At 41.1% G+C, this 27,884-nt stretch overlaps 2 protein-coding genes across 2 annotated transcripts in view; one reads left to right on the top strand and one right to left on the bottom strand.

Annotated features, from left to right (window-relative positions):
- Nucleotides 1–12,624, top strand: part of LOC108546908 (uncharacterized) — a 60,767-nt gene extending 48,143 nt beyond the window's left edge. Inside the window, exons 5-6 of the mRNA XM_017899203.1 lie at nt 5,344–5,503; nt 11,022–12,624. Of these exons, the coding sequence (XP_017754692.1) occupies nt 5,344–5,503; nt 11,022–11,266 (405 nt within the window). The 3' untranslated portion in view covers nt 11,267–12,624. The remainder of the gene's footprint in view (nt 1–5,343; nt 5,504–11,021) is intronic.
- Nucleotides 12,625–17,043: 4,419 nt separating this feature from the next.
- The window catches only part of RhoGAP102A (Rho GTPase activating protein at 102A), a 37,703-nt gene continuing 26,862 nt past the window's right edge, over nt 17,044–27,884 (bottom strand). The window contains exons 5-12 of the mRNA XM_017899264.1: nt 24,379–24,594; nt 23,735–23,885; nt 22,809–22,999; nt 21,492–21,718; nt 20,944–21,055; nt 19,795–20,122; nt 19,186–19,474; nt 17,044–18,506 (exon numbers count right to left, since the gene is read on the bottom strand). Of these exons, the coding sequence (XP_017754753.1) occupies nt 18,164–18,506; nt 19,186–19,474; nt 19,795–20,122; nt 20,944–21,055; nt 21,492–21,718; nt 22,809–22,999; nt 23,735–23,885; nt 24,379–24,594 (1,857 nt within the window). The 3' untranslated portion in view covers nt 17,044–18,163. The remainder of the gene's footprint in view (nt 18,507–19,185; nt 19,475–19,794; nt 20,123–20,943; nt 21,056–21,491; nt 21,719–22,808; nt 23,000–23,734; nt 23,886–24,378; nt 24,595–27,884) is intronic.

Here is a 27,884-nt window from a genome sequence, read left to right as displayed (position 1 = left end):
GGAAGTCCGCGACGATCTCGATTAAAATTCCCAATCGCCAAACTCCTTCGGATCGATTTCAAATATCGAACGCGGAATCGAATCGGTGAATAGAAAGCTTTGTGTGGCATTCTGATTCCGTCGAATCGTCGGTTTCTTTATCGAATCGTTGGGGAGACGGGGAAAAAGGGAAAGGAGAGGAAAAATACAGCGAAAGTCGACGTCGAGGGATTACGAATCTCGGAGGACACGGAACAGCCATACTCGCGGCCCTGAAATGGTAACTGAGACGTATGGAGATTTCGTGAGGGGCCTTTTATCCGTGTTACGTGACGATTGTCGAGCGGATACAGCGGAATAAGGAGTGCAAGATGATGGAAAAGAAGAGGCGGAGCCTTTTGAGGGAGGCCAAGGACGAGATCGAGCTGGATAAAATGAACAAACAGAAACAGAGCAAGGTAACATCCATCCGCGATTTATAACAGTGTGTTAAGTCACCGGGATTTCGCCGGAAGTGCGCTTGGTATTCGACAGTAGCGGTGTTTGTACGCCTCGGGATCAAACGGTCGTTATTTACAGTTTCCGTGGGATATAAGATACATTTATTTCTCGTTGCGACGTCGATCGAGTGCGAGATTAGGTTCGTTATGGGGAAAGCGAGCCGGATGGGAAATTACGGTTACCTTTTTGGTAGCCTTGTGTCTATCGTGAACAGGAGTGAGTGAATTATTTAAATTGCCGAGGGAAATTTCCATTTCCAAATTTTATGTCTTTTACCGAGCAGAGTAAATTTGACGCGATCGATGACAGGTTATAGGGAGCACAGTCTGGGTGGAAAATTAGACTTGTCTTTTTGGTACTCGTAAATTTATTTCGTACACAGTTGTCGAATAAATTATCGGAATTGGCAGGGAAAATTGCAATTGCAATGGAAGCTTCTGAATTTTATTTGTTACTAAATTAACTCAGAGTTAATGAAACTTTATGAGGAAAGCAATCCGAATGAGAAATTACAATTATATTTTCCATAGTGGTGGATTTATCTCGAATAAAAGCATCGGATAAATTATCGGAATTGACGAGAGAGCATCGTATAATTGCAAATTTTGTACTTTTTAATAGCCATAGGATAATTTCGAGAGGCACAATGAGATTATCGAAGACTCGAATCGTGTACGTATTTCCAAATTTTATATTTTTTAATAAGCAAAGGGTACATTTAGGAGACTCAACGAGATCAGCATTCGAATGTTTCGCACGTATTCGCGATGAATGGAGGAAGAAATATGAAATTTTATTTTTCTAATCCATTTTTCTTCTCGGCGTTAATAACATCGGGAGCCACCCTTCAACGTGGCCTCGAAAAAAGCACGCAGAACGAATGGTTGTAAAGTAATTCGTCGCTGAATACAGCCCGAATGCAAAGAGACAGGGGGTCTTTCCTTTCGAGTTCCCTTACTTTACTGCTCGGAGAAAAACGGGCGAGGAAACGTTTTGCGACGTGATCTGCGAAAAGCCTTGCCCCCTCGGTAGGAAAATAACCATTAGGAAACCTTTTTTCAACCGTAAAGCTATCTACAAAAAGGCACGTGACATGTTTTTCCTGATTACTTTACCTCTACTTACCCAACGAACAACGATTCCAGAGGAATCCGTGGAATCTTTATCGTTCTGCGCAATTGAATAATACCGCGAATAATTAAAAATTTTAATTTTAAACACGTCAAACTCATCTTTTTTTATCGAATAAATTAGCAGGGGGATTATTCATTAGCAATTCCACTCTCTGATGTAACTTCTCGTAATCTCGTTACCTAAGGAATTTCAATATTTGTTTCAAACCTTAAATTATTATAATTTCATTAAAAAACGATTTGGCTCTAATCTACTCGATCTACCCTAGATATAATCCTCTTATTATTCCATAAGCACCGTGCCAAGGACACCCTTCGGTATACGTGCACCTACGAAACGTAAAGTATATCCGAAAATTAATCAGTCGTCCGAAAATATTTAACACTCCGTACTACAAAAATATTTAAAAAAAAGTAACTGTACTCTAAACGAATAATCCTTTTATACTTCCAAAATCCTTTGAATCTTCGAAATTTAATTGGAAGAAAATTATTCAATCGCCAAAAAATATTTAACACCCCACACCACGAAGAAAAAAGAAAAAAAATTGGCAATATTAAAAATTTAATTGAAAATCGTCTCTCTCCAAACTTTCCGCTCTACCCCCGATATAATCCCCTTATTATTCCAGAAACATGGTCCCGAGGCCATCCTCTGACAGGGGTGTTCTCGCGAAATGTAAAAAATTCTGCAAACACCCCGCGTTGTGGTGACGTCATCTCGCCACCCCTTTTCGCGTCCGTTTAACCGTGTTTGCAGCCACCGTGTTTCCCCCATTCGACCCTCCATAACGAACCTAGCCAGGGTGGCGCGTGGGTTGACGAAGAGAGCTCGGAGGAAGTACCGTTATTAATCAAATTGTCGCCAAGCTGTGGAATTCGGCTTCCGACCGCTTCCTCTTCCCTTTTTCCCCCGTAGACCGGGGTGACGGAAGGGCGCCGCGGAAGGAAGGAGGAAAAAAGGAAAGAACAACGGTGAATTAATTATTGCAGCGAAACAATGGCTTCCCGGCGTCTTTTGTACGTCTTAATTAAATTCCTCTTCTCCTTCGACCTTTTCCGTGTCCTTTCCGCTCCCACCCCCTTCGCACGCTGATCGAGCGTGTTTCGCAAGAAGAAACAGCAACATGGGTGAAAACTGTGGGAACAGGAGGTTGATTCGATAATATGATAGTGGAACACGCTTTTACTCATTTGCTGTAATCATAAAGGATAGAACAGATAGATCTATGGCTGCAGGTAACACCCCCGTTCAATGGCACCCCTTTCTCAATCTCACGTATCTCGTACTGTATTTCTAATTTAACCCTTTGCACTCGACGATTTTTTGGCTAAAGAGGTATACGAGTTGAAAAATTTTCTGCTATAAGGCTAATAATATTTTTATAGCAATAAGTAAGAAATCGTATAATAATTAACAGGTAGAATTATTTAATTTCGATACTTCGCACACTGTTCCATTTCCTCAAATTTGATATATTAACCCTTTGCACTCGAGAGGTGACCCTCCGTCACCATTTCATAAAATTTGGAAGATCGAAAGGATTTGCAAGGTATCCAAATTAAATAATTCTACAATTCTATTATTATACAATTCCTTATTTACTGCTCAAAAAAGTATCGTCAGTTTTTTAATAGAGAATTTTTGATTTTCTACTCTTCTCTAGCCAAAAGTCGTCGAGTGCAAAGGGTTAATTAATATCGATGTTCCAAATTTTTTGAAATGGTGACTGAAGGTCTCGAGTGCAAAGGGTTAAATCTATAGACTAGATGAACCAGTGTACCTGTATATCGTCAGTAGGTCGTTCTTGCTTGACGACGATTAGTGACAGACGGTCCTTTAACGAGGTTCTGTTTAACTTCGAAATATTAAGTAGACTCTCTATCTATCTTGCTATCGCGTCTTTTTATACTCTACGAGCTAACAGGTCTAACCTTTATGTAGACCCTCGGTGGGTCTATCGAATTTGTAGTTGGTTGGAATTTCCGAATTTCAGATATAAAAGTAGGGGGATTACAAACGAAAAAGCAAACGGAATTATTCCCCTATACTTCAGGTACTTGGCGTATATGATGGTCAAGCTTCAAGGTGTCTTCGTGTTTTACCTGAATACAAGGTCGGCAATATGGTTTTTCCTGATGAGGAATATAAGACCGCCGAAACGGTATTTCAAGGCTATCCTAATAATTTCTCATCCTTCTGTGCAAACATATCCTCGCTATTCATACGTTGCCTATAGATAATCTGACAAGAACCGGCTATTTAACCTTAGGAACAATGAGGGTGGACTTTAGGAATAATGAGGATGAACCTTAGCAATTCCTGAACAATGGAAAGTGTCACCTGTGTCGAGGAACCGTATGTGCGGATACGATAACTCGCTCTGATAATTAATCTAATTAATCCAATGGCCTGTGGAACGGGCTGATCACCCTCTTGCGTAATCACGGACCCCAGTGTCGCGTTTCGTTATTCTTAATCGCGTAATAATGGCCTGGTAGAGTTAAGGAGTAACAGTATTAAAATGGGAGATTAAGCGACGTAATTATTGCCACGACGGTAGTAACGAAAATTAAAATTTACCGTAGTGTTTGGGTATAACTGTATCATCAAACTGGTACAGGAACGCGGGTCTAGAAGTGCAGTTTCAATTTTAAATTTTACGTTTATTTATCGATTATTAAATTTACTTAGAGAGGAAGGGAATTAGGAAGAATTTTCTTTTGGAAATTCTTTTTTCAGACCGTTCCAAGGTTTAATACGCGTGGAGAGATCACGTTAAAAGCGTAGGAGGATGTTCATTTCCATCGAGCAAACAAACGCGAATTTTTAAAATTCTCTCACGATTAAAATTAATCACCCCTTTCCTATTTTCCTACGGATAACGTTAATTTTAATATCGTCGGTTCCCCGATAATTTCTCCCGCGAAATTGATTTCTCCCTTAAAAATACAGCGAGAAATGCATCTTCGCGAGGAATCTATTTTAGAACGTACAGTGTGACGAGAACTTTCAGACCATTTAATGAAACCGTTGTTTGTCCTCGGTAATTGTTAATTTATCCGGGAGTGGTTAATTATACCGGGTCAAATTATCCGTCAATAGAGTACAAAATCGATGTAAACACCTATAATTTCAGCCTCGTCAAATTGCGGAATTTTCGAAACGGTAATCATTTACTACCCTCGTTAATTGTCAAGCGTCGCGTTTCACCTGCGATCCAATGTTCGCGTAAATCGTTTAGCTAAATCGATTCGACCAATAACTATCAGTACCAGAGCAACGGACAAAGATAAATGCGGCAAAGTTTAATTTCTTGAAAAATAGAACGTCCCGGTTTGTAATGGCTTCACGGGGAATTTAGCACGGGACAAACTCGCGCGCACCCTCTAAATCCCTCTTGATCGATTAATCATCCGGATTTGTCATTCCGGGGGAAAATGAAATTTGTTTTGCTTTGTTCCACCTATTTTATTAAAACCCCGCGATTTTACGATGAAGCTCGTGAAATTGCGAAATTCGATTAATCAATTGTCAATCGTCACACGTTGTTATAAGGGGTGAGTTTATGTTACGTGATAAAAGTATGAGAAGATAAAGGACATATAAAATACGCAAATTGTTATTTCGTTTTTTAATTTATATTGATGTGTGTGTATGTATATGCGACATGTAAATGATCGATTTGGAACTTTTATCGAGGGAAGGATCCGATATTTGCTGTTACAGTTGGCAGCCATCGCCCTGAACTTCGGTGTGCTGGTGACCGCGGTGTACGAGGGTATTTATGCTCGACGAGGCGGTGACCCGACGAAGATTAGGGTTGTCGGTGATCCTCGTGCAGCCACCATAAATAATCCCGGCTACCGGGAACATCAACCCACGAACGGTAAGTTCACCGAACACGTTATCTCTGTTTAATTATCTGCATGGCTAATTAATTTCTCTCCTTTTTCATCTCGCTGTCGTGTACGAAATTTAATCAAAAGAAGCTGCAAAACGTGTTTCTGAATGAAAGCAACATGTTTACGAATGACACTGGCAATGAGATTCAAAATGGCGCGCTTCGCCATTTGTCTTTTATTTTCTTTTTTGTTACGTTTGTTTTAGCTGGTGTATTGAAAAGAATAAATATTCGACGAATCGTTAGTGGCGTGTGGTGTAAGATGTTTTCTCTCCTCGCGTCATTTGCATTTCAAGGGCACTTGCATCCGTAAGACCTCTGTCACAATGGCGTGGTCGGGGAGAGATTTCGTGAGAAGCAATAGTAACATATTTCGTAGCAAAGGACAGAGCATTACGAAATGGTGCGCGTGTATGGCATCCCGAAACGAAGTCGAATTTTGGTACTCCTTTTTCACGCAATAGCACGCGAAGGAGTTTCGCAATTCCCTTATTCGCGATATTGGCTCCGCGATAAATAATCGCGAGTAAGAAGGGTTTGGCTGAATCTCGGGATCCAGGACGATTTCCTACAGCGCGCTGTGGAATTCCAGTGCCTCGTAGAATTCGTAAATCTTCCATGTCGTATCGCGAGACCCGCCAATTTTCGATATTGGATCCTCCGGTTTGAAATTTCTTTGCTCGTCGAATTTAAAAAATCGAGAAAGAAAATTCGTCAAATATCGAATTAGATTCTTCTCTTCGTTTTAACGATTTTATAATTAATTACAAAATCTACGAATCTTTGATTAAAAATTTTGTAGATATTTCACCAACCGCAAATATTTAGGTTAACGATTGTCCAAATTGTTGACAAATTTCTGCATAGCGCAGAATTTAATTAGTTAAGTTACGTCAGTAATGTGGCTGCGCAATACCCGAGGGTTGCCGCACCAAAATACACGTGCTCCCCATAGTTTCATTCGTCACACTTGTCTTCTTAATTTGCGTTTCGAGTCTCATTTGAATTTCATATCGCGAAATTAGAAATTCGCGTCACGCAGCGAGAAAGAATCTGATCGAAGAGATAAAGCAAAATTCGACTAACTGTCCTTTAAACGCGCTGTGGTTATTAAACTCTTTGTAATTGAGTCATCGACACAGGAAATAAAATTAGCAAGGTTGCGGAAATTTGTTATTTCGCTGTAATTTCATAGTGATTTCGTTATAATTTCGTTATTTTCCTGGCGTGGGGTATTAATATACGTATTTCACGATGCACCGCGAGGCGTTTCTATGGAACAAAGAGAAAGCTCTTAGCTTTCAGCGCAAAGGAAAAGCCTTTTCCTCATCGGAATATCATTTATGTGGTTAACGAAGGAAAACGTCCATTTAGGTCCCGATAGAGGCCTCGCATTGACGCGCCATTTTAAACGGGTTACGTTCAAGGTTACAATGACAACATGACGAAAGGATACCTCAATTTCTGTATTCGTTATTTTCCATGTGAATATCTCGATTATGTCCAGAGATTAACGCGTCACTCGCAGGCCATTATGAAGAAAAACCTACTGCATACGTCGCTTATGTAAATTATAACTTGGAAATGTTATATCATAGCGGTGTTGAATAAAACGAGTTGTCATCCTACGTGTTTTATAAAATTCTTTCTCGAAAAGAACCGCATCCAAATGAGGATTCTGCAAATGTCTTTGGTCCCAACAAAATGGTCTAAAAATGTCTCGATCTCGATACATCCTCTTTAGAAAATATTCTTCTGATAAAAGGGAATTAATTAATCCTAATACCATGACAGAAACTTGGAAAAGTAGCCATTGATAACTCTGAAACGAATTCGAATTTCCTGGGTGCGTGAAGATTTCTTCTCTTTTCTCTCATTAGGAGAGTATTTTTCGCCCGAAAGCAAGTGTCGAGCACGAAGGCAGTGCGTGGGCGGAGTGCCTAAACACCCTTTTTAGGTCTTCCCCTCTGGGAGAAGGTTGCCACTTGGCTGCGAAGTTGGAGGACCTTCGCCTAGCAGCTGATGGAAACTCAATATGCCGGAGAAATGTGTTCGGATGTGAAACGTGATGGGAGTCAAGGTGAAGGGAGCAAATAGAGAGATCGTACGTGGGAGAGCAGCGAAATAAGGGATAACGGAAGGGAAGAATCGACGCGGAACTTGGGAAGAAAAAGGTCAACGAGCAACAAAATTGAACGGGACATCGGGTCCTCGCGTGTGTAGAGGGAACAAAGTAATACAAGGGACAAGGATCGTTGAAGGAACAGATAAACGGACATAAGGAAGAGCCAAATAGGCCGAGGAAACACTTGGTCGGGCCTCGAATAGCAGGCTTATGGGTAAAGTTTTGAGAAGGAAAGTAGCAAACTCGCATCCATTAAACGCTTATTAAATTATCTTTGAATTTTCTTCATAAAGATACGCAAATCGAATTAAAATAGATTGAAAATTTGTCTAACGCTTTTTAACCCTTTGCACTCGAGAGGCGCCTCTCAGTCGCCATTTAATCAAATTCTAAAGATGGATGTTAATTAATATATGAAATTTACAATTACCCAACGATGTTTGGAATATCGAAGTAAAATAAATCTACGTCTTAATTTGCATACGATTTCTTATTTACCGTTTTAAAAATATCGTCGACTTTATGGTAGAAAATCTTCGAATTACTATTTTCCTCTAATGGAAAAAATCGTCGAGTGTAAAGGGTTAAAAAATGGCGTAAATCGAATCAAGATAGATTGGAAATTCGTCAAAGGTTTTTTAAAAAATTGCGCAAATCGAATCAAGATAGATTGTAAATTCGTCAAAGGTTTTTTAAAAATCAAAATAAAATGATTATTTAAAGATTTAAAAAAAGAAATTAAGCAAATCGAATTAAGATAAATTGGAAATCGGAGAAGAATTTCACGAGAGAATTTTGCAAAATTTAGAAGAAAATTTGGTATCGAAACCATAAGAGAAGTTTGAGGGGGGTAGTTACTTGCGAGTAAAAATATAGAACAGGGAGGAATTTGAACCGCGTTGGGAAGAGAGGCGTGGGCGATTTTTTCTCAAATAACTTCGCGTTCGGATGTCACAGTGCGAAACTGCACCCGTGTGTCCATTGTGTGTCCATTGTGATCGTGTCCCATGGTGAATTAAAACGTCTCCACGAATTTCCACGTAGCGAGAGCGCAGGTGCGCTTAAATATTACTGCCGCGTACGTGAATGCATACGTGCAACGTGACACGAGTGTTCATCGAATTGCATCGCGGGCGAGGCACAATTTTTCGTGCATTTTAGATCCCTGATTTTTCCCGCGTCAAACATAACAACGCGTAGCTTACAGGTTAGATACTCGTATTTATTTTATTTAGTTGTTCCTACTCTGCTTTGTCTTAGAACTATCACATGGGTCACCTGTGAGTAGAGATTGTTTCTTCGATGAGGTCATGGTGGTCATCAGTTCGTCAGTGACCAGAGTGCCTCGAATTTTTAAAATCGTCGATATAGAATGGACATCGTGGATTAATTAGCTGAGAATGTCACAGCTAATTAGACAATTTCAGTTTCCAAATCAGGAGTTCATTATTGAACAATCAACAATTTTAATTTAAAAAATTTATATATTTTAGCACTGTACGCGTTCTTAATATTTATTAGGTTGCTAGGATATATCTTATCATGTAAAAATCATTGATAGTGATTTTTTACACTGGGGAAAAAATGCTCTACGTACACCCATGACCACCAGAATGAAAAATGCATCATGGAGAAGCACATGGTTCCATATAATCGTATTTCTTATTATTTTATCATTACATTTTATAATAATTGAAATACTCCTGTGGTCTCCTGCGTGCAATATGCAAATATAGCGTAGCAATCAACTTGTTAATGATCCATTAATGATCCACGCGTTACACTCGAAGCAAATAATTTATTTTTCTTTTTCTATTTGTTCGGATTAAAGTGAAAGATTAAAAATTACGATAATCTCATAGATTTAACCCTTTACACTCGAGAGGTGATCTTCAGTCATCATTTCATAAAATTTGGAAGATCGATATTATTTAATATATCAAATTTAAAGTAATGTAACAGTGTGCTAGGTATCGAAATCAAATAATTCTACAATTCTGTTATTATACAATTCTTTATTTACTGCTCGAAGAAGTATCGTCAGGTTTTTAGTAGAGAATCTTTGAATTTCTACTCTTTTCTAGCCAAAAAATCGTCGAGTGCAGAGGGTTAAAAGATTGCATTTGTAAACATGTTCCAGATATTTCCTGAATGATTGATCAATGAAAAACAAATAAATTCATCAATGCGAGACGATTATTCGTAAGTCGGTACACTAGAAGTTGTCGAGATACCTCTAGAGCAATTCGTATCGTGTTTAAAAAATGATCCTCGACATCCTGCTGTAATGAGAAATTCCACAACTAATTGCCAGTGCACGATGTTCTGCTTGCTTTACGTAATATTTTGTCCTGGTTGTAATTAGTAATTACATGCGGATCTTACATCCTTATTAACTGCGACTCGTCCACGAAAAAGTTGAAACAGTTTAACACTCGCAAGAAACTCGACAACTCGACGTTTTGTCTTCCGTTCTGATTATTATGTCCAGGAAAATTCTGTATTTCAGAAATTTATTACAGAAAATTTATTTCAAACGTACTCGAAGTATATCGATGGTAGTTTCTTCCTTATTTATCGAGGTTTAATCTTCTTAGCTGGAGTTCGATGGTAGAATTTAATCGAGTGCACTGGAACGAGGAACATGACGGGCGTTCCGCTCGACAATCAATTTCGAAACATGTTCCTCTGCTATCACGAAGTGAAAGCACGCGAAATAATCCAATTCTTATCTCTTCCGCAGTTTCTCATCCTTTTTGTTCAACGTTCATTTGTCAGCTTTTACTACACCGGTTTCTTCGTTTAATTAGTCGCACTCTATAACGTGACCTGTTCTCAAATAAATAGCAGCAACGGTAACATACAAGACTCTAGTCCAAGTCACGCTTCAATTTCGGAATGAAGATAATCCCACGTAAAAATTAAAATTACAATTTTTTAACATGATACTTTCGAATAATATTTCGTCACACACAGTGTCCCAGATTTAAGGTACCAAATTCTGTCAGTGCATCAGAGACGAGAAGGAGATGTTGGATAAATATAAATATAAATTTGGCACCTGAAACCTGGGACATCTTGCATACTAGGAATAGCAAACAGGTTTCTCGCGAAGCGATTTTTCGTGACATTGACAATTCTTCTATTTTCTTCTTTTCCACGACACATTTTTAAGAAAAATAGTGCATCATATACATAACGAAATTGACCACCCCTATTGCATACCATTTTCTAATCTTCGTCCATGAAAGGATACGAAAGGGATGCGAAATTTCTTCGTTTCCCAGTGAAATGTTATAACAAATGATATATTAATTATCATAAAAGTGTTATAGAGAATATTATTTAAAAAAGGGGTATTTTGCTCTGTAATTTCAGGTGGCAGCATCTCGATGACCGACGCCAGTGGCAAGCCTTACGTCGGCGGAGCCGGAAACGGCTCGATGGCGTCCGTGGCGACTTCCGGAAGCGTGACGAGCACGGCTTCGCCGCTTCGCAGCTCCTTGAAGAAGCCAAAACCGCTGGGTATTCACAATCCCGGCTTCTCAGCGCACAGCCCAACGCTTTCGAGGAACGGCTCGCAGAAGAAAGTGCGAATTCAAACGCACTCGACGGAGGTTTAAGCGTTGCTCGTTCCGCGAATTTCGGCGAGGACGCGAGCCTCGATCAATTTTTCTTTGTCCACGCCTCGTCGATCAAGCATTCCCGCGAAACGAAACGAAACGATACGATACGACAATTCGCTCGCGAACGAGACGAGGCAAGTTCCACGGACTTTTTCTATCGCGAAAGCGGACCACGGCTCCGCGAACTTTTTTACCAGCTTTTCAATACTCCCGGAGAAGGTAGCGATGCTTGTCGAACTCGACTATCCCGCCTTGTTTCCGTTTTTCGCACACTTTTCCACCGAAACACCGAAGGTGTCTAACCAGCGTCTATCCGCGAATACTCGTTCGCTCTCTGTAACCGAAATTTCGTTTCGCTTGATATTTCGTTGACGAAGGTTCTTTCATTGACGAAGAATATCATCGAGACGGATAAATAAATTGTAAAGATAGAGCTATAAGGTTGTGGATAAGGAACGAGTATATATCGGTGTATCGTTGGAAGCCGTAAGTCCTCGACGATTTCTCGGTCTGGTCGATTATTCGAGGACCTCCGGGGAGACGCCTGGTCGAGGAGGATCGAAAGCACTCCGTCGCGATGTCGGATTAAAAAGTTGCGAACGAAAGGCCCGATAGTCTTATCGCGTGATGGAAGGGCGACCGTGAGGACGTAGGAAATAAACCCTGTCGAAAGTGATCGAGGAACTGGGGAGGGAAATTGCTCCGAGTACAATTTCCAATGGCGTCGTGACGTCTTCGAGAGCATTGTAACCTTCGGCTCAAGGCGCCAGCGTCGTCTGACGTACGCCGATATTTATGGCTGCCGTGACAATACTGATTTAAAGGGGACCGTGGAGGTTACGACCCACCCCCGCAGAATTTTCTCCTCGATCCGCTTCACGAGAGCTTTCGACGGTGCCTTGCGCGTGGTTCCTTCATTTTATTTCTTTCTTTCTCCTTTTCTCGCGATCGCGTTCTTCAACACGACCGCGAGGTTGTAATTTATCGAGGATTTTTAAGGTTTTTACTTTTATTTTATTTTATTTTATTTTATTCGAAATTGGTATTAAATTGGAAGTCGCGATGTGTTAAAGATATCCGAGACGCTGACGGATTTAGAGCGCTCGATCGGTCGAGGATCGAGAGAATCAGCCAGTCGTGTTCGGTGAGATTACGATTTAAGTTCCCAGCGGTTCCAGCCGTGAACAAGAAGAAATTAACCCTTTGCGGTCTGGTTGCTTCACGCAATAGACTGTCGGGAGGTCCGGCCTGTTTCAGAACCGTATCGATTACTCGGACGAGGTAATTTTTTTAAGTACTATGAGAACTAGATACCAGAGGAATATACTCCTCTGTTTCTTTTGCATTTCAAAATCATCGGCATTTTTTTTCTTTTTTTTTTTTTTAAATTCAAACCATTGTTTGAATTACGTTTCAGTCTGTGCGAATTTTAATTGTAAAAATTTCTTTTTCCTTTCTAATTTGAATTTCACAGCGATGTCTATCGATATATCTCTATTAGAATTCCTGCACGAAAGATGAAAAGCCGATGAAAGGTCTGTCGAAATTTTCACCTGGCTAATAAATACTCCAGGATCGCGGTATCGTCCCGCAACGTATAGAATATAGAATAACGTTTAGACCGCAGATGGTTAATGGAATTCGAACGACCGATTCTGACAACTGGTAATTGTTTGATCAAGATTGGCGCGTCGCTGAACGACGAGCAGAGCGATGGTGTGAAAATTAAGTGGCATTGCCATGATCGATATCCAGGATACATCCGGTATTTCGTGCAGGATTTTAATTACGCCAGACATTTACAGCGCTCGATCAAACCGACCAACGATAACGCTTTTTTCTTTTTGAAAAAAGAAAAGAGATCGACAATGATTTCGTCGTTCGATCATCGATCTACGTCACGGCTGGAGCCGCTTAACGCTATGGGTATTACGTTATAGAATGCTCGAGCGAAGAAAATTGGAGCAGATTGTTAACTATCGTTTTTTAAGCGTGAAATCGAGAGATCGAAACTTATTCGAGGATCTGGCGAACAACTAGAAGCATAGAATTAAATTCGCGATTTGTCAGCTGTGTTATTACTGGAACGTGCCGATTCTCCGATATTCGATAATTCCTTTCGAATATCTCGTTTCTTTCTTTAAGTATTCTCTATCTTTGTCCGATTATCGAAGCTATACTCGCGTGTAAAATATTTAATTCGGAGGTATGTGAAGTATTTATTGCAGAAATATGGAATACTTAACGAAATCGATCTTCGTCGTTCCCGAGTCCCGGGCCTTTTTCGCGTTCTTCTCCTATCGACCGGGCAAATATACTCGTGTTTATCCTTCATTCCAAAAGATACCACAGTCGTTGAATTTATCTCGCACGAGAGAAATAAATTACGGAAGCCGCTCGCAGCGAATACAAAGCGATGCTAAAATCCAAGATGGCCGACGCGGACTTACGAACGACATTCTTTTCACCGTTGAATTCTTCTTGGGACAATCGGTACGTCTCGCGTTCGTGGAAACGACGCGAGGAACGGCAGGCACCTCCATTCGATGTACTCGAGGAACTCGAGAAAAGGGTAGGGGGGGAAAAATGGGGAAAAACGGGAAAATGGTGAAAAGGAAACGAGGAAGTACCGCGTTCCAGTAATAACATCGCCATGCGTCATGCAAGTCGCAGGATACGTGATACGTTTTCCTATCTTCCTTTTTCTTCTTCTTTTTCCCCTTCTCCCACTTCGTGTTCACGCACTATATTTTCTCCGTCCTCTGTTGTTTAATCTAACCTTCCTTTTTTTCTCTGTACACTCCTTGTTCGTCGCATTGTAGGTTCAACTCGTTTCCTCGTTGGAGGAACGAAGTATAAATAAAATACTTACTGCGTCGCATCCGTCCAGCCCTGCGTAGGCAGCTAGCCGTGAAACGGCGAGAGTTATATATACGAATATAAATATATAAATATATTTATATTTTTTAGCGATTGTTTTAATATATATATATATAAATATTTGCGAAAGAAATTTATATATAAATATATAAATATGTATATGTTGCGCGGTACTCCGAGGCACGTGAGGTGTGTTACGCTCGTGTCATTGGTCTCGAACAAGAGAAACTCGTTTTACTCGTTAGAAATTATTATTATTAATATTATTTTTTATTACCGTTGCTGTTGGTGTCGTGACACTATTCTTTTTCAAAGGAAGTCCTTTTTTATGCTTCTTTCGTCGATAGTTTTGGAGCTATTTATGATTTTTATTCGAGGGTCGATATTGACGCATGAGTCCGATGGTTTCCTTTTTAATTTTTATTTTTATTTTATTTTATTTTATTTTATTTTTTTCCCCCTTTTTACGCGTAGAACCATGCGTGGATAGTTGTTGACGCTTATTTATTTAAACCGAGTCGAAGTTTTGTTTCGATCGAAATTTATTCCCCGATTATTCTTGTAAGAGTTACGTGGTGACTTTTGGTAGATTTCCATTTATTTATTTTTTTTTCTCTTTGTTTTTGTTCCCGGGAAAAAATTTGTCACTTTAACGCGACGTCCATCAAATTGTGTTTTCGTAGACACCTCTTCGAAGATGATTCCTTTTTAAGTTCGCATTTCTGTCTCGTAGAGAGTAATTACCTTGAACGGTATACCTACAGATGCACTTGCGTTTACTTTTATCGTTAACACTATTTGCCGGAACGAATAACACGAGCTCGGTGTCTTTTCGTAAGATCTACGCAAGGATTGTTTCGATATCCACTGATGAAGACCGGGAAAAGGGTCGAAGAATTTGCTAGATCAAGAATTTCACAACTTTCCGACCATTCGCAATTTTCAGCATCGTATTACCCGTTCTCGCAGCATTTTTTAATGGTCCAAGCTTTATTTATAGCTTCGACGAACTGATTTTTCAAAAAATTCCCGAATTTATACGGAATATATCTCAAAGATAAAGAATCTATCTCACTGTGTGTTCAATATTAAAAATACCGAGACGTAAGGAGCGTCACTGTTGTTTACGAAAATCGTTAAAGTTGAAAAATACAAAAAAAAAGAAGATTAAAAAATGGCGTTGAAGAAAGATTGATAAAAAAAAAGAAAAAATTTCCTGGATTTCGAGAAAGAGCTTGCGTGATTCTAACTCTGCCTTTCAGGGACGTAATAAACGATACTGGAAAGTGAGGTCGGTACGCGGGTTTTTACGCGTGCGCAGCAAACGTAATCAGAGCTATAGAAGAAAAAGAAAAAAAAAAAAGAAATTCATGTTTTCACTCTTTTGCACATTTTGCTACCCGTTGAAAGACGAGAACGATCGTCTCGAGTCGCTAGGTTTCTGCGTCTCGGTGAATTTTGTAACAACCAGTACGACGTTGAATCGCGTGAGGACTGTATGCGAGGAAATCGATAATAAAGGAATTTCTATGATTCACGATCACCTGCAAGTCCTCTATCTCATGCTTCGTTCGTACGAACGAGTCCACGATCCGAATCGAAACTCCAATTTCATATTTACAAACCTCCAATCCCGATATCTCTCTACGTCACCGTTTCACGCGAGAAAGATAGGATCACAGATGTGTGCACGAGGACTATGAAATTCCTCGTTTATTTTCATCGAACGATATTCCATTGATATCCACATTCCCCGGGAGAGAAGCGGGAATAAGGTTGCTCGAGATGGTAAAAAAATTAACCTTCATTTATTAGCTTACAGACTGAAAATGAAAACTTAAACGACGAACAACAGCGTCTTTCGGGCCACGCGTCCCTCACGGCAGTACACGGATTCATTCAAGATAACTTCTCGTGCACGAGGACCAATCGAAAGAAGGAAAGTAAAGAGAAGAGACAAAATTGATTAGTTCAGCTGTTCCGATTCGTCATCGCTAGATCACAAACTACCGGATATCGGTTAGGTACCTGTAACTCTACAAAAATAATAGTCTACGATCAACGAACCACCGTCTCGACGGAAAAGAGAGAGAGAAAGAGAGAGAGAAAGAGAGACGAGACTTGTCATTCGTTTCATCGAAGCTGATCCAGAGAGATAGAATGGCCCGACACGAGTTCAAGGAACCCGAGACTAGTCTTCCTTCTTAGCTTTGGCTCGTCGAGGATTCCATCGATGCCGTTGATCGCGACAGCGTGGCTGCTTCGCGAGCCGTCGACCAACTCGAACGAATCCTTCGGGTCTAGAGTAATAAAAATAATTTACAAATCGCTACTAACGTGTCGCTACTACATTAGAATGTTACGTTCGTAGATACAAGATCAATGTTCCATTTGTTTTCCCGTATAAATTAACCGCAAGGTAGAAAGGCCTCCTGGTCCGGCTCGCCGGAGCTCGTTGCGAGTAATCCTCGCTGCGAGCACGAGAGGAGACGTGTGTACGATGAGAGAAGGATTAAGAGAGATAAAGAGTGCGAGAGGGTCGTGCGTTTCGTCACGGAGATCTTTGCGAGCGCGAGGACGGTAGTCTAGGAACCAATAGACACCCCACGATACGTCGAACACACGGTTCCCCGCTTCCAAAGCGAGAATCGTGTCGAGGAACACTTTGCCAGGCCACGCCTGATCGGCAGTGACTACTATATTGTTTTTTCGCGGACACTTTTCGCCATCGAATCGTACGCTTGCTTCGGACCCCATTCGGTCCCTTTTCGGATCAACGCGATCGGAGCTTGCGAGAAGCTCGTTGAGAACGAAAAACTTGTAATCAGGTTGAAAGAGTTTCTTGATATTCCCTTGTACGTTGGTCTGTATGTACATGACTACTATATTGTTTTTTCGCGGACACTTTTCGCCATCGAATCGTACGCTTGCTTCGGACCCCGTTCGGTCCCTTTTCGGATCAACGCGATCGGAGCTTACGAGAAGCTCGTTGAGAACGAAAAGCTTGTAATCAGGTTGAAAGAGTTTCTTGATATTCCCTTGTACGTTGCTAGTGTCAAAGATTCGCAGATTCTTCGTATACTCGAGTATTCCCAATGAGAATGGGGTCGTACGATATGCAATGCCTTAAGAATTTAATTAACGAATTAAGGCACGGTATTTATAATTTAATTCGATTTCTTTAAGAAGTTTGACAGTGCTATTCGAGTAGTGAGAAGATCGGTTAGAGTATCGTTCAGGGTGTTTCATCGTATAAATTTGTATTTTAAGTTTGCTGCAAAATTTGGATAATTGTATGATCTACTTGATCTTCATCTCGTCTTTTGCGCTCTTTTATATTTCATCGAAACTGTTTCTCTATTAGCAAGGATATACCTTGGTCGATCTTCAAAGAGCAGAATTATTGTTATACATCAACGAATTGTACTAATTTTTATTTTAAGTTTGCTGCAAAATTTGGATAATTGTATGATCTATTTGATCTTCGTCTCGTCTTTTACGCTCTTTTATATTTCATCGGAACTGTTTCTCTATTAGCAATGATATACCTTGGTTGATCTTCAAAGACCAGAATTATTATAGATCAATTTATTCATCCTGAAATGTACTAAAATAAACATCTACCTATAATTTATGACAATTATAAGATACCCTAATGTAATCGAGTGCGAATCTTCAAATGGAACACCCTGTATATTCAATCCAAATTTCATCGAAACTATTTCTCTGTCAATTCGCGTTCCTCAAGCTATATTTAAGCACGCGTTCTATCCAAATGTATTAATCAAGTAGACCACGTGTTTGCGCGAATTTCTTCACCCGATTCTCTCTCGCTACCACGAAACACCCTCCGTGGAACATAACTCTTCGCCGAAATACTCGAATCTCCTTCAACCCGATTCAACCTTCTCGAAAACCGAGAAAATTCCCTGACAGAACGGTTTTCAAACGAGTTGCGAGGGAAACGATCCATCGAGATCCCGCAGCGTTCGATTCGACCGCGCACAGGGATGTTCAGAAGAAGCCCTCCCTGTCCTTGGGCGCGCTGGAGATGAGTTCCCGTCGTTTCCACACCGGCTGCACCCCAGTTCGCTGGTTCTGCGCGCCGGCCACCGACGACGAGGAGGACACGGTGACGGACGTGGAGGACGAAACCGTGACCGTGTTTTTCCCCGCCAGCGTGTCCGAGTCGGGGATATGACGGGTTTGATGCCTCGAGTCCGTGTAACGTCTCTTGGTATACTTCTTGCTGTCCGAGGAAGTGGTCGTAGAGCTGGTCTTGCTCTGCGGCGACATCGCGATGCCGGTGTCAGGTCTGGAGATGTGCAGCATCCTCTCGATGTCGGCGGTCTTCGACCTGCAAGAAGGCGCGGTGGATCTGATCCATCGAAATCTTAGCGAACGTTGAACGGTAGCCCGGAAGATCCGTCTACATATCTAAATCGAGATCCCGGGCACTACGATACTAGCTACTCTATCGCGGTAAAAGCTGTAACGGTAGACAGAATTAAGAAATTAGATTGGGAAACGATATCGGGGGAAAAAAAGACTCGTAAATGGAATTACTCGCGGTGAAACTTTTACTACGGGAACTCGCTTTCGCGACGATGGCTCTGATAAAAGGAAGGAATCGAATTTCCAGATAAGATTATCGCGATGGAGTAATTCGATAACCCAACGACGTATTTGTTCGACGATAACCGACGAGAGACCGCTAATAAAAGTGGTTAAAGCAAAGGCTAAAAGGAGCAACTGGCGCGTAAAAATGGCGAAACCCGATAAATAACGATCGGCCGAATCACCGCAAAAAGGAATCTCACCGACAACAAGAAGCACGAGCAAACCTAACGACGACCTAATACCGAGATATCAAGGTGAATGCACCACGGTACGTTGCACTACATTCGAGGGGGTGAACGAACTGTCCCAGATGTTCCGCGCGAATACCAGAACAGTAGCACGAATCAAGATCATCCGGCCGATTCCTGTCAGCTGCACACGGAAGCCGGCATAGTTTAGAGGAGCAGGATTCTCACCTCAAAACCGCACCACCGATGCTGGTGATGCTCGGCGTGTACGGGGCCGCGGTGCTCCTCGACGTGTCTTGACTGCTGCTCGACCTGGTCACTTGGCGTACCTCGCTCGAGGTGGTGAACGACACCCTTTGGAGAACGGCCTGCTGGTCGGGGATGTAGGAAACAGCGGTGACCGCGCTGTCAGGGCTGGCAGGTGGCGACGACGCCCACGACGGAGGAGAACTTGGCGCCTGATCGCCGGACAACGTGGCGGAAGAGCCTACGGCACTGTCGCTTCCGTGCCTTCCACCTGTGACCGAGAAATCTTGCAAATGTACTCGTTTCTCGTTTCCTTCCTAGTTTTATTTCGCCAATTATCGCCTCGATGTATTGAGAATAAAAGAGCGGGAATTTAGACAGCTCTGACATTCTTGTCGCAGGAATAGCGTAGGTTATTTCGAACTTAAAAATTAATTATCGATTTCTACGATTTTTCTGATAGCAAATGGTAATCAGGAGTCGCTTGTCGAGTATAGAGGTGAAAGGATAATCGAACGAAAGGTGTAGAAATAAATTAGGATACTTTGAACCGGGGATATCGACACGCAATTGGCAAATGTTGTGGCATACCTTCGCTGCAACCGGAAATCGATCGCTGCCTCTGCCTCCTCGGTGGCGCACTGGGTTGCTTCGGAGCCTCCTCGATGTAAGGAATGTCCGGATCGTCGAGGTTCAACGTGAACGCTCCGGACATCGGTATGGTAAGACTGGCCGTGATTACCATGGGCGAGGACCTTCTCCGTGGGTCAGCCGGATCCTCGCTGGATCCACTGTCCACGCTATTGCTCCTGCCTTCCTCTTTTCGCCGACTTCCCGGCCTCTTTGGCCGTCTCGGCCTGGGACCTATGTCTCCTCCTACTCCGGCCGTTTGGTGAAGACACTGTTCTCTGGTCCACACCTTCAATGATCATAATTTAATCGATTTTCACACCGTTTCATTGCCAAAATTCTATTTATTTATTTTTTCTGTGTAGATATTTTGCCGCTCTACTTGTCGACTCTAATTTGAAGTTTCGCAGGGTTGTAAGGCCTGTCACGCTAACAAGTCAGTGTTACAGGATGCAATCTAATCAAATTTAATCGATGTAGACCTGGTTAGGGTTTAAAATGGACGTTGGTTGAGTTTTGTGTGTCAATCTTGATGCGAGTGTTATTGGTGATCGAAAATTTCTCTGATCGTTGTGTGTTTTAGTGGGTGCTTGTTTTCCTATTGGTTGTGTATATCTAGTGGATGTTTAAACAAATTCGGATCCCATTGGGATCAATTATAGCCCTTTGCTAGGGACTGTTCAGGTGACAGGAGAATCCACGAGTCACAGTACTTCGTTAATAAATCAACAGACCAATCTTCTACCTCTTGGTCTTGACCTTTGGATCGAATAGAATTAATAACGAAAAATTTATTGCAAGATCAGAGAGTCAGAAAGTAAGACTTCCTACGACCTCTTTACACTCGGATAAACGACACGCTACCTGGACTTTTAATTAAAAAAGTTCTTCAATGTTCCATAAAACGACTCGGACTATAAAAATCGCGATGAAGAAGTTGAATTTGAAACGTTCGAAGATGTTCATGAAACAGAAAAGGAGGGATAGAAACGTCGAAGGTATCGAAGAAGTTTAGCCCCTTTGAAATCTAGCCATATCTTTCCTCGATCGTGTAGACGTCAGAGCAACACTGAGAAACAGTGGATATTTCGCTGGATCTGTGTCGGTTACCTTTCTGGTCGACGTGGTCGTCCCGGCCGTGGTCGTCGTCGACGTCGTCAGCGTCTCTTCCACCGAGAAGGTTTCGGCTTCGCTGCACGGGTCCACCTCGTCTCCGCATTGCCTGCGAAAAACCGCACGAAACTCGCTGTCAACTTTATCCACGGCCACTTGCTGACTGACATACGCGCGAACCTCGCTGGCTTTCTGCCATGCGACCACGGAGTCCCGGTCGAATTAAAAATCTGCTCGAAAAGACGCAGGATTCTTTGACAGAGAAAAGATGAGTAGAATGATCGCAATTAGATCTCCGATCGTGTAAGGGATGTAGAGTACTTAGAAATATAGAAAAATTTGGGTAAAAATATTTCATTCCAGAGAAGGTCTACTGCTTGGTAATTTTGATTAGAAGATAAGTCGAAGAATTTTGAGCTAACATTGCCATAGTAATCAAATGAAATCGAGTCGTCGTTCGTTCAGGAATTTCCTTCGAACACTCGACAAAGGGACTCCGTGGGATCGAAGATTAAAGATAGAGAACGGCCATTCGAGCTACTCACTCTTCGGAACGACGGGAGAGGGCGAGATCCAAATCAGCCGGATGGGTGTCCATCATGTGCAGGTAGACTTCGTCCAGAAGGGCAGCTGGTACCGTAAATAACGTCGCAGCATTTTCCAGAAGGGCTCTCACCACGTTTATCACGTCCATCCTCTCTTCCGCCCTTTCTGCGGACACCTCGGACCTTTGGCCTGGTTTCACGCAATGCAGAATATTTGGAGCGAATACCTTGTGGAAAAAATCGAACGAAGGTCAATTCTAGTAATCAGATCTCGTCACAATTTAACAACATATTAGTCTTCGGGGTTAACGCTTTTTAAATATTTCAAGAGCTATTCCAAGAGTCGTATAAATGTGCCAGTGGTTATAAAAGTGTCCTCGGTCATACATGTTCCTGGTCTTCAAAATATATTAACTCGAAAAATGAATTAGGACGAGGCTTCGTTAAAAATTGTTCTACCTTGTTATAATAGGCGATAGAATTATTTCTTCCCAATTTTAATTTTTGATTTACAACCACGATAAATATCACGGTACAAATATCAAAGATATTCTTAACACTTTGACTGTCACGTTGGTCATATATGACCGGTCATGGTTTCTCCTGTGAGTTCATGGTGTTCATTGGTGACCGAAGCGTTTGAGCTACTTAAACTACATTGAACAACATTGAATGAAGATTGACAATTAGTACATTTTGAATACAACTACTAATTAGAAGATACTTTGAAATAAAAATTTTTATTAGAACATCAGAAAAATGTTAGAACAAATCTTGCATCTAGCTGTGCACTCTCGTGGCTCCCTGAGGGAAACATGTGATTCCGGCGTGGCAGTCAAAGGGTTAATAAGACTTATTTTTGTTCTATTCAGTGAAACAATATTATTCTAGTCGATCCCTACCAATGGTATCCTAAATAAATAATAATTTTATTTGAAGATAAGTAAGCTATCTCAATATGAATTGACATTAATTTTTTCCAAAGGCAGGTATGTGTTTCTCATAATTGCCAAAAGGAAAGATTCGAATGAATTTCTCTTCATATATGTCTACAATGACATATATAAAATTACACCTAATCGTATATAATATATATTCAAACAAAGTCCAAGAATCAAAAAGTATTACAATGACAGCCAATTGGGGTAAGAATCCCTTTCCACCTGTTACGTAAACTCCAGTCATCCTACCAGCGATCAACCCCACGTGTCTCTATTCTTAATCCCCTGTGCTTAATTAAAATCTCTCGGCCAGACGTCGACAAAGTTCCGAAAGCTTTTGGACGAGGTCTCGATCCGAGTCGCGGATGGCACTCACCGTGGCCAAGTTGGTCGTGTCCATCTTGTTCCCCGGTATCCACTCGCCTGTCTCGCTCTTTTGATCTTCGCTGTTAGCCGCCACCACGCTAAGGAAGTTCAAAAGTGCCCAGAGCGTCTCACGATTTGGCGTAGGCAGCAGCTGAACGAGATGTTGGAGTGCCTCTTGCTGAAGTCGCCTGTTCCGGATCTCTGCGGGGAACAGGGGTGTTCTTTCAGTGCACGCGGACAACTCGTGCGTCAATGTCGAGGATGGAAAATTTATCCGAGCTCTGTCCTTTCGGCCCTACGAATACCCCGAATACCGTGCAGAGACCACTCTGGATTGAATTTTTTCCCGTTAATATCGAATTTCTCTTCTCTATCCAACTATTCCGATGTGATACTCGAAAGTTAGAGAACTCGATGACATAATAGCGGGGAATAGAGAAATTGGTTTGGAGAGCCAACAAAGCTTTCCATTTCTTCGCTCTGGAACTGGAACTCGAATTTGTGGAATTGGTTTCAGGAGACGGTGAAGTATGAGTGTTTCATGGACGAGAGGATAGTCTTATAGTTGGAGTGCTCGGTGATTGTTATGGGGAGGAGTCAGTCATAGAAGAATAGAGAGTAGATAGTGTCAGTGCGAGACAAAGAGTATTAGAGAGATAGAGAAATATAGCGTAGAATAATTAGAATTATTAATTTCATATATGCACAATAACAATAGTAGTATTTTATAATTATACATTATCGTCTAATTTACTCACAGAATTGTCTGTGAGACTGAGTCGAATAATGTAGTTAATACGAGAGGTTTGACGATAGATTGAAAGTCAAGTGTCGGATTTATTCTGAGATGATTCAGTTATGACTTGTTACGGGGTTGCAGACGTTCTACCAGGTTCAGAGACAGACTGTCATAGACCATGTTCGCTTTATTCTTACTTTGCGTATGGACGAAGGCTTGGTAGAGGTCCCTGCAGAGTAGAGGATCAGGAAGATCTCGAAAATACTCCTTCAGAAGGGCTGCCACGTCGTGGGGACATTGATCTGGACCGATCTTTGTCTCACGACCGCAATCGAAATCTTCTCGCAGCTGGAAAAGCGTATACTCATTTTGAAATATCGTTTCAAAACATTCCGACTATAATTTCATTAGAATTCAATCTATAGTCGCTCATTTATAAAATTTAATAACTCTAAAAAAAAAAAGAAAACTAGAAATTTATTTTATATGTAGAAAATTGAGCATCGGTCAACTGTTCTGACACTTCAATTTTGGAAAATTCGGAAAATGGGGTTAATTACTTTGGCTTGCGAATATATTACGTACTATATGATAGTGACATGGGGAAAAAGTAATTACCCAACAGAAGAACACGATATATTTCATGGAAAATTCAAATCATATACAGGGTATTCACTGAAAGACGGAATGGTATATTATAAGACAAGAAAGATTGGAAATGAACAAATTTTGACTTTTTCAAATCCTCCAATATTTCAGTGACCACCCTGTATTATGACAACACAGTATTTATAGGTATAATCGTTTCGACGATGATTTAATTACCCAGTAAAAGACCCACCTGTCTCACCCTCTTCTTCGAAGGCGACACCCGAAACACGCCGAGCGTCCGGAGGCCAGTGTTTTCCAGGTGCCTGATGCACTGTCTGACTACGCCTGGGACCGCGTCCCATTCCCCTGGAGGGCCTCCTCCGCCGCTGTCGCTCAGCTCGAGCACCCCGGAGTCACTTCCGGTTAGGGCTCCGCCTTTCGACGACAACGACTCGCACGAACCACCCTGCAACAATTTTATGTCTCTGAATCTCCCCTGCATCATTCACGCGAACCATTCGCGGAATTTCTGAAAGCCCATAGAGGAAATCCATAGACTAGAGAATCTTCTTCGTTTTATGCCTTTTCAACGATTCTAGGATTCCTAGAGTGTAGCGAAACGGTGAAAACAGGCGTAAAATTTTTCTAAAAATTCTCCTGTTTCGTCATTTATTATTTCCCATTCGCGAAATTTCTGAAAGCTCATACAGGAAATCTATAGACTAGGGAATCTTCATCGCTTTGCGTTTTTCCAACGATTCTAGGATTCCTAGAGTGTAGCGATACGACGAAAACAGGTGTGAAATTTTCCTAAAAATTTTCCTGTTTCTTCGTTTATTATTTCTCATTCGCGAAATTTCTGAAAGCTAATAGAGGAAATCTATAGACTAGGGAATCTTCATCGCTTTGCGTTTTTCCAACGATTCTAGGATTCCTAGAGTATAGTAATACGACGAAAATAGGTGTGAAACTCTTCGAGAAATTTTCCTGTTTCTTCGTATATTATTTCCCATTCGCGAAATTTCTGAAAGCTCATAGAGGAAATCTATAGACTAGGGAATCTTCATCGCTTTGCGTTTTTCCAACGATTCTAGGATTCCTAGAGTATAGTAATACGACGAAAATAGGTGTGAAACTCTTCGAGAAATTTTCCTGTTTCTTCGTATATTATTTCCCATTCGCGAAATTTCTGAAAGCCCATAGAGGAAATCCATAAACTAGAGAATCTTCATTGCTTCGCGCTTTCCAACGATTCTGAAATTTCTAGAGTGTAGCGATACGACGAAAACAGGTGTGGAATTTTCCGAGAAATTTTCCTGTTTCGTTGTTTATTATTTCCCACGTCTTTTTCCTCTTATTTTTCTCTCTCTTTTGTGCAACCTTGCTTGCGACTCGCGCGAAATTTACGATTATGGAATATTTTCGACCGCGTGGTAAGTTGTTGTTGTGCATCGGAAACACGTGCTGCGGCTACGAAACGGAAATACAACCGCGTTTATGTACCGGAAATAAACGCGATTATGCGTAACGAGTCGTGATCGGGACGCTGTTTCGTGTGTTGGATTGCAACGCTAATTTCCGTGGGTAATTCAGGCATTCGATTATCGAGGTTTCGTTGATTTAACGTATCGCGAAAAATCGCGCAAGAGATGTTAATACGAAATTTCATCACTCACTTCGCTCAAGCTTCCAAAAAATCCACGAGTGATTTATACGATATTATGTTCATTTATCCTTATATTCATCGATATACATATTTATTATATGTATAATTCATGTGATTCCCGTGAGTAATAGAGGTATTCGATTATCGAGGACGCGTTATAGTTTAATTATAAAATATCGAGGAAGAGATATTTATTTGAAAAATTGTATTTTGGGGGGAATATTTTAATCATTCACTTCGCTCAAGCTCCCAAAAATCCCATGAATAATTTGTATATTATCACACTCGTATTTATTATATTTATTTATATACATACTTATAATATTCGTAACTTATACAATCCTCGTGAATAATTCATATATTCGTATATCGAAAACGCGTTGAATTAATGAATTTCGAAACAGCAGAGAAGACATAATTATTCGAGAAACTTTATCCAAAGACAAAACAAAATTAATTAGCTACACCTTCGAAGCTTACCAAATACGAAAATCTTTCGCACTAAAATATTGTGATGCATCAAAAATCACAAATTAGTTACATAATATCCTATTGCAATCGTAATTGAAGGACGTTTAATTACCATATCCGCAACGCAAATCTAATTCGCGTGTTTGCGCAAATAAACATTCGCATCAGCGATACCATCGCTGTAATCAAAATAATTCGTACTCCCACGAACGGGTTAAATGGAAAATTAATTAGAGCCCTATATCCGCCCATGGGGACGTAAATAATTAAAACAAAATGGCTAGAAGCAGCGAGCCGATCTTTGCTCGTCTGACGAGCGTCTGGTTTTTTTAATTGACGATCATCGGCCATCCGGGCCGACAGAAAATGTTGCAAAATTTAGGGATCTTAATTAATCCGTGGCTAAAATTAACCCTCTCTGATCTCGCTTCTATTCGCGTCTGTATCCGTGATACGTCACACGGCTCGAGATACATGTGACGTCGACGAGGGAACTGCAACGCTACGTCGTACGTTCCTGGATCTCTGTAGATCGATCAATCGGGCTATTTAAGCATGTGGCATTTTCATCGAGTCACCGGGCAAACAGCCCGGCCGCGGACTGTTATCGATAAAACACACGTGTTCCGTGATCCAAGCGTCGTGACGCTGCGCGAGAAATTCCACCCCCACTCGTTGATCCCTTTCATTAGCATAATCGTCTAATTTATCTAAGTGATGAATCTCCCACGTCATAGCATATTAACCCATTCACCGAATTATAGTAGTAACTGTGTATATTATTCAAGAAAAGACAACTCGAAACAACCCTAAACGCCTCTCCACACTTCTTCAGACCTCTATCAAGAAAGAAAGGATCCCCCTCCCTTGAGAGGTCCCTCGCTTTCCCTAATTTTCCTTAAACCTACCCTCACCCCTTCGAAAATATCGCAGACCCATCGGTGAACTGTTCATCGACAAATATTTTCCCGATGGATAGTTTTTGTCTCGTCCACTCAGTTTCACTGGCTCTCTCTTTGATGACCCTCTCCCTTTAGGGTCCTCGAGCCTACGATACAACGCTATTTTTTGCGTGTGTTGGTCTTAATGAATTTTAGAGGAAGGGATGATAGAAGAAAATTTGACACCATCTTCATTGGTGAATAATTAATAACTCGGTGAAAAATAATTGGAGGTCGAATTTTAGAAGGTGGTTGTAATAAGGAGGTTTCCTTTTACACGTGTATTGTAAAATCAGTGCCAGGAAAAATTTATGAAGCACCATGGAGAAATTCGAAGTTGATAGATTTTTCAGAAGAAGACTACTTTAGAATTTCGCTGTGGTCTCTAAGGAGAAAAAATTTCCGAGAAACTTCTGTTTACCTGTGCAAAGTTAGAGATTTCGAGCTTTAAAACGAGTCTAAGATGAGAGTCGTAGGATATTTTCTTACGAAGTTATGGTAATTCAAAGGTGGGCGATTTTTCGATCAAAATTTCTTCATCCCTTAATTTCGTTCGAGATTGTATCTCTAGAAAATGGAGTATGTCTATTTATTTTCCGTAAAATTGATTTTTCAGTAATTTTTAGGAATTTTAGCAGTATGGGGACAGAGGAATAACCGTGTTAATAAATGACACCC

This window comes from Eufriesea mexicana, unplaced genomic scaffold (genome assembly GCF_001483705.2).
Source record: "Eufriesea mexicana isolate 0111107269 unplaced genomic scaffold, ASM148370v2 scaffold798, whole genome shotgun sequence".
NCBI lineage: Eukaryota > Metazoa > Arthropoda > Insecta > Hymenoptera > Apidae > Eufriesea > Eufriesea mexicana.
Note: the sequence above shows the minus strand (reverse complement) of the source record. Positions and strands in the feature narration are given on the sequence as shown.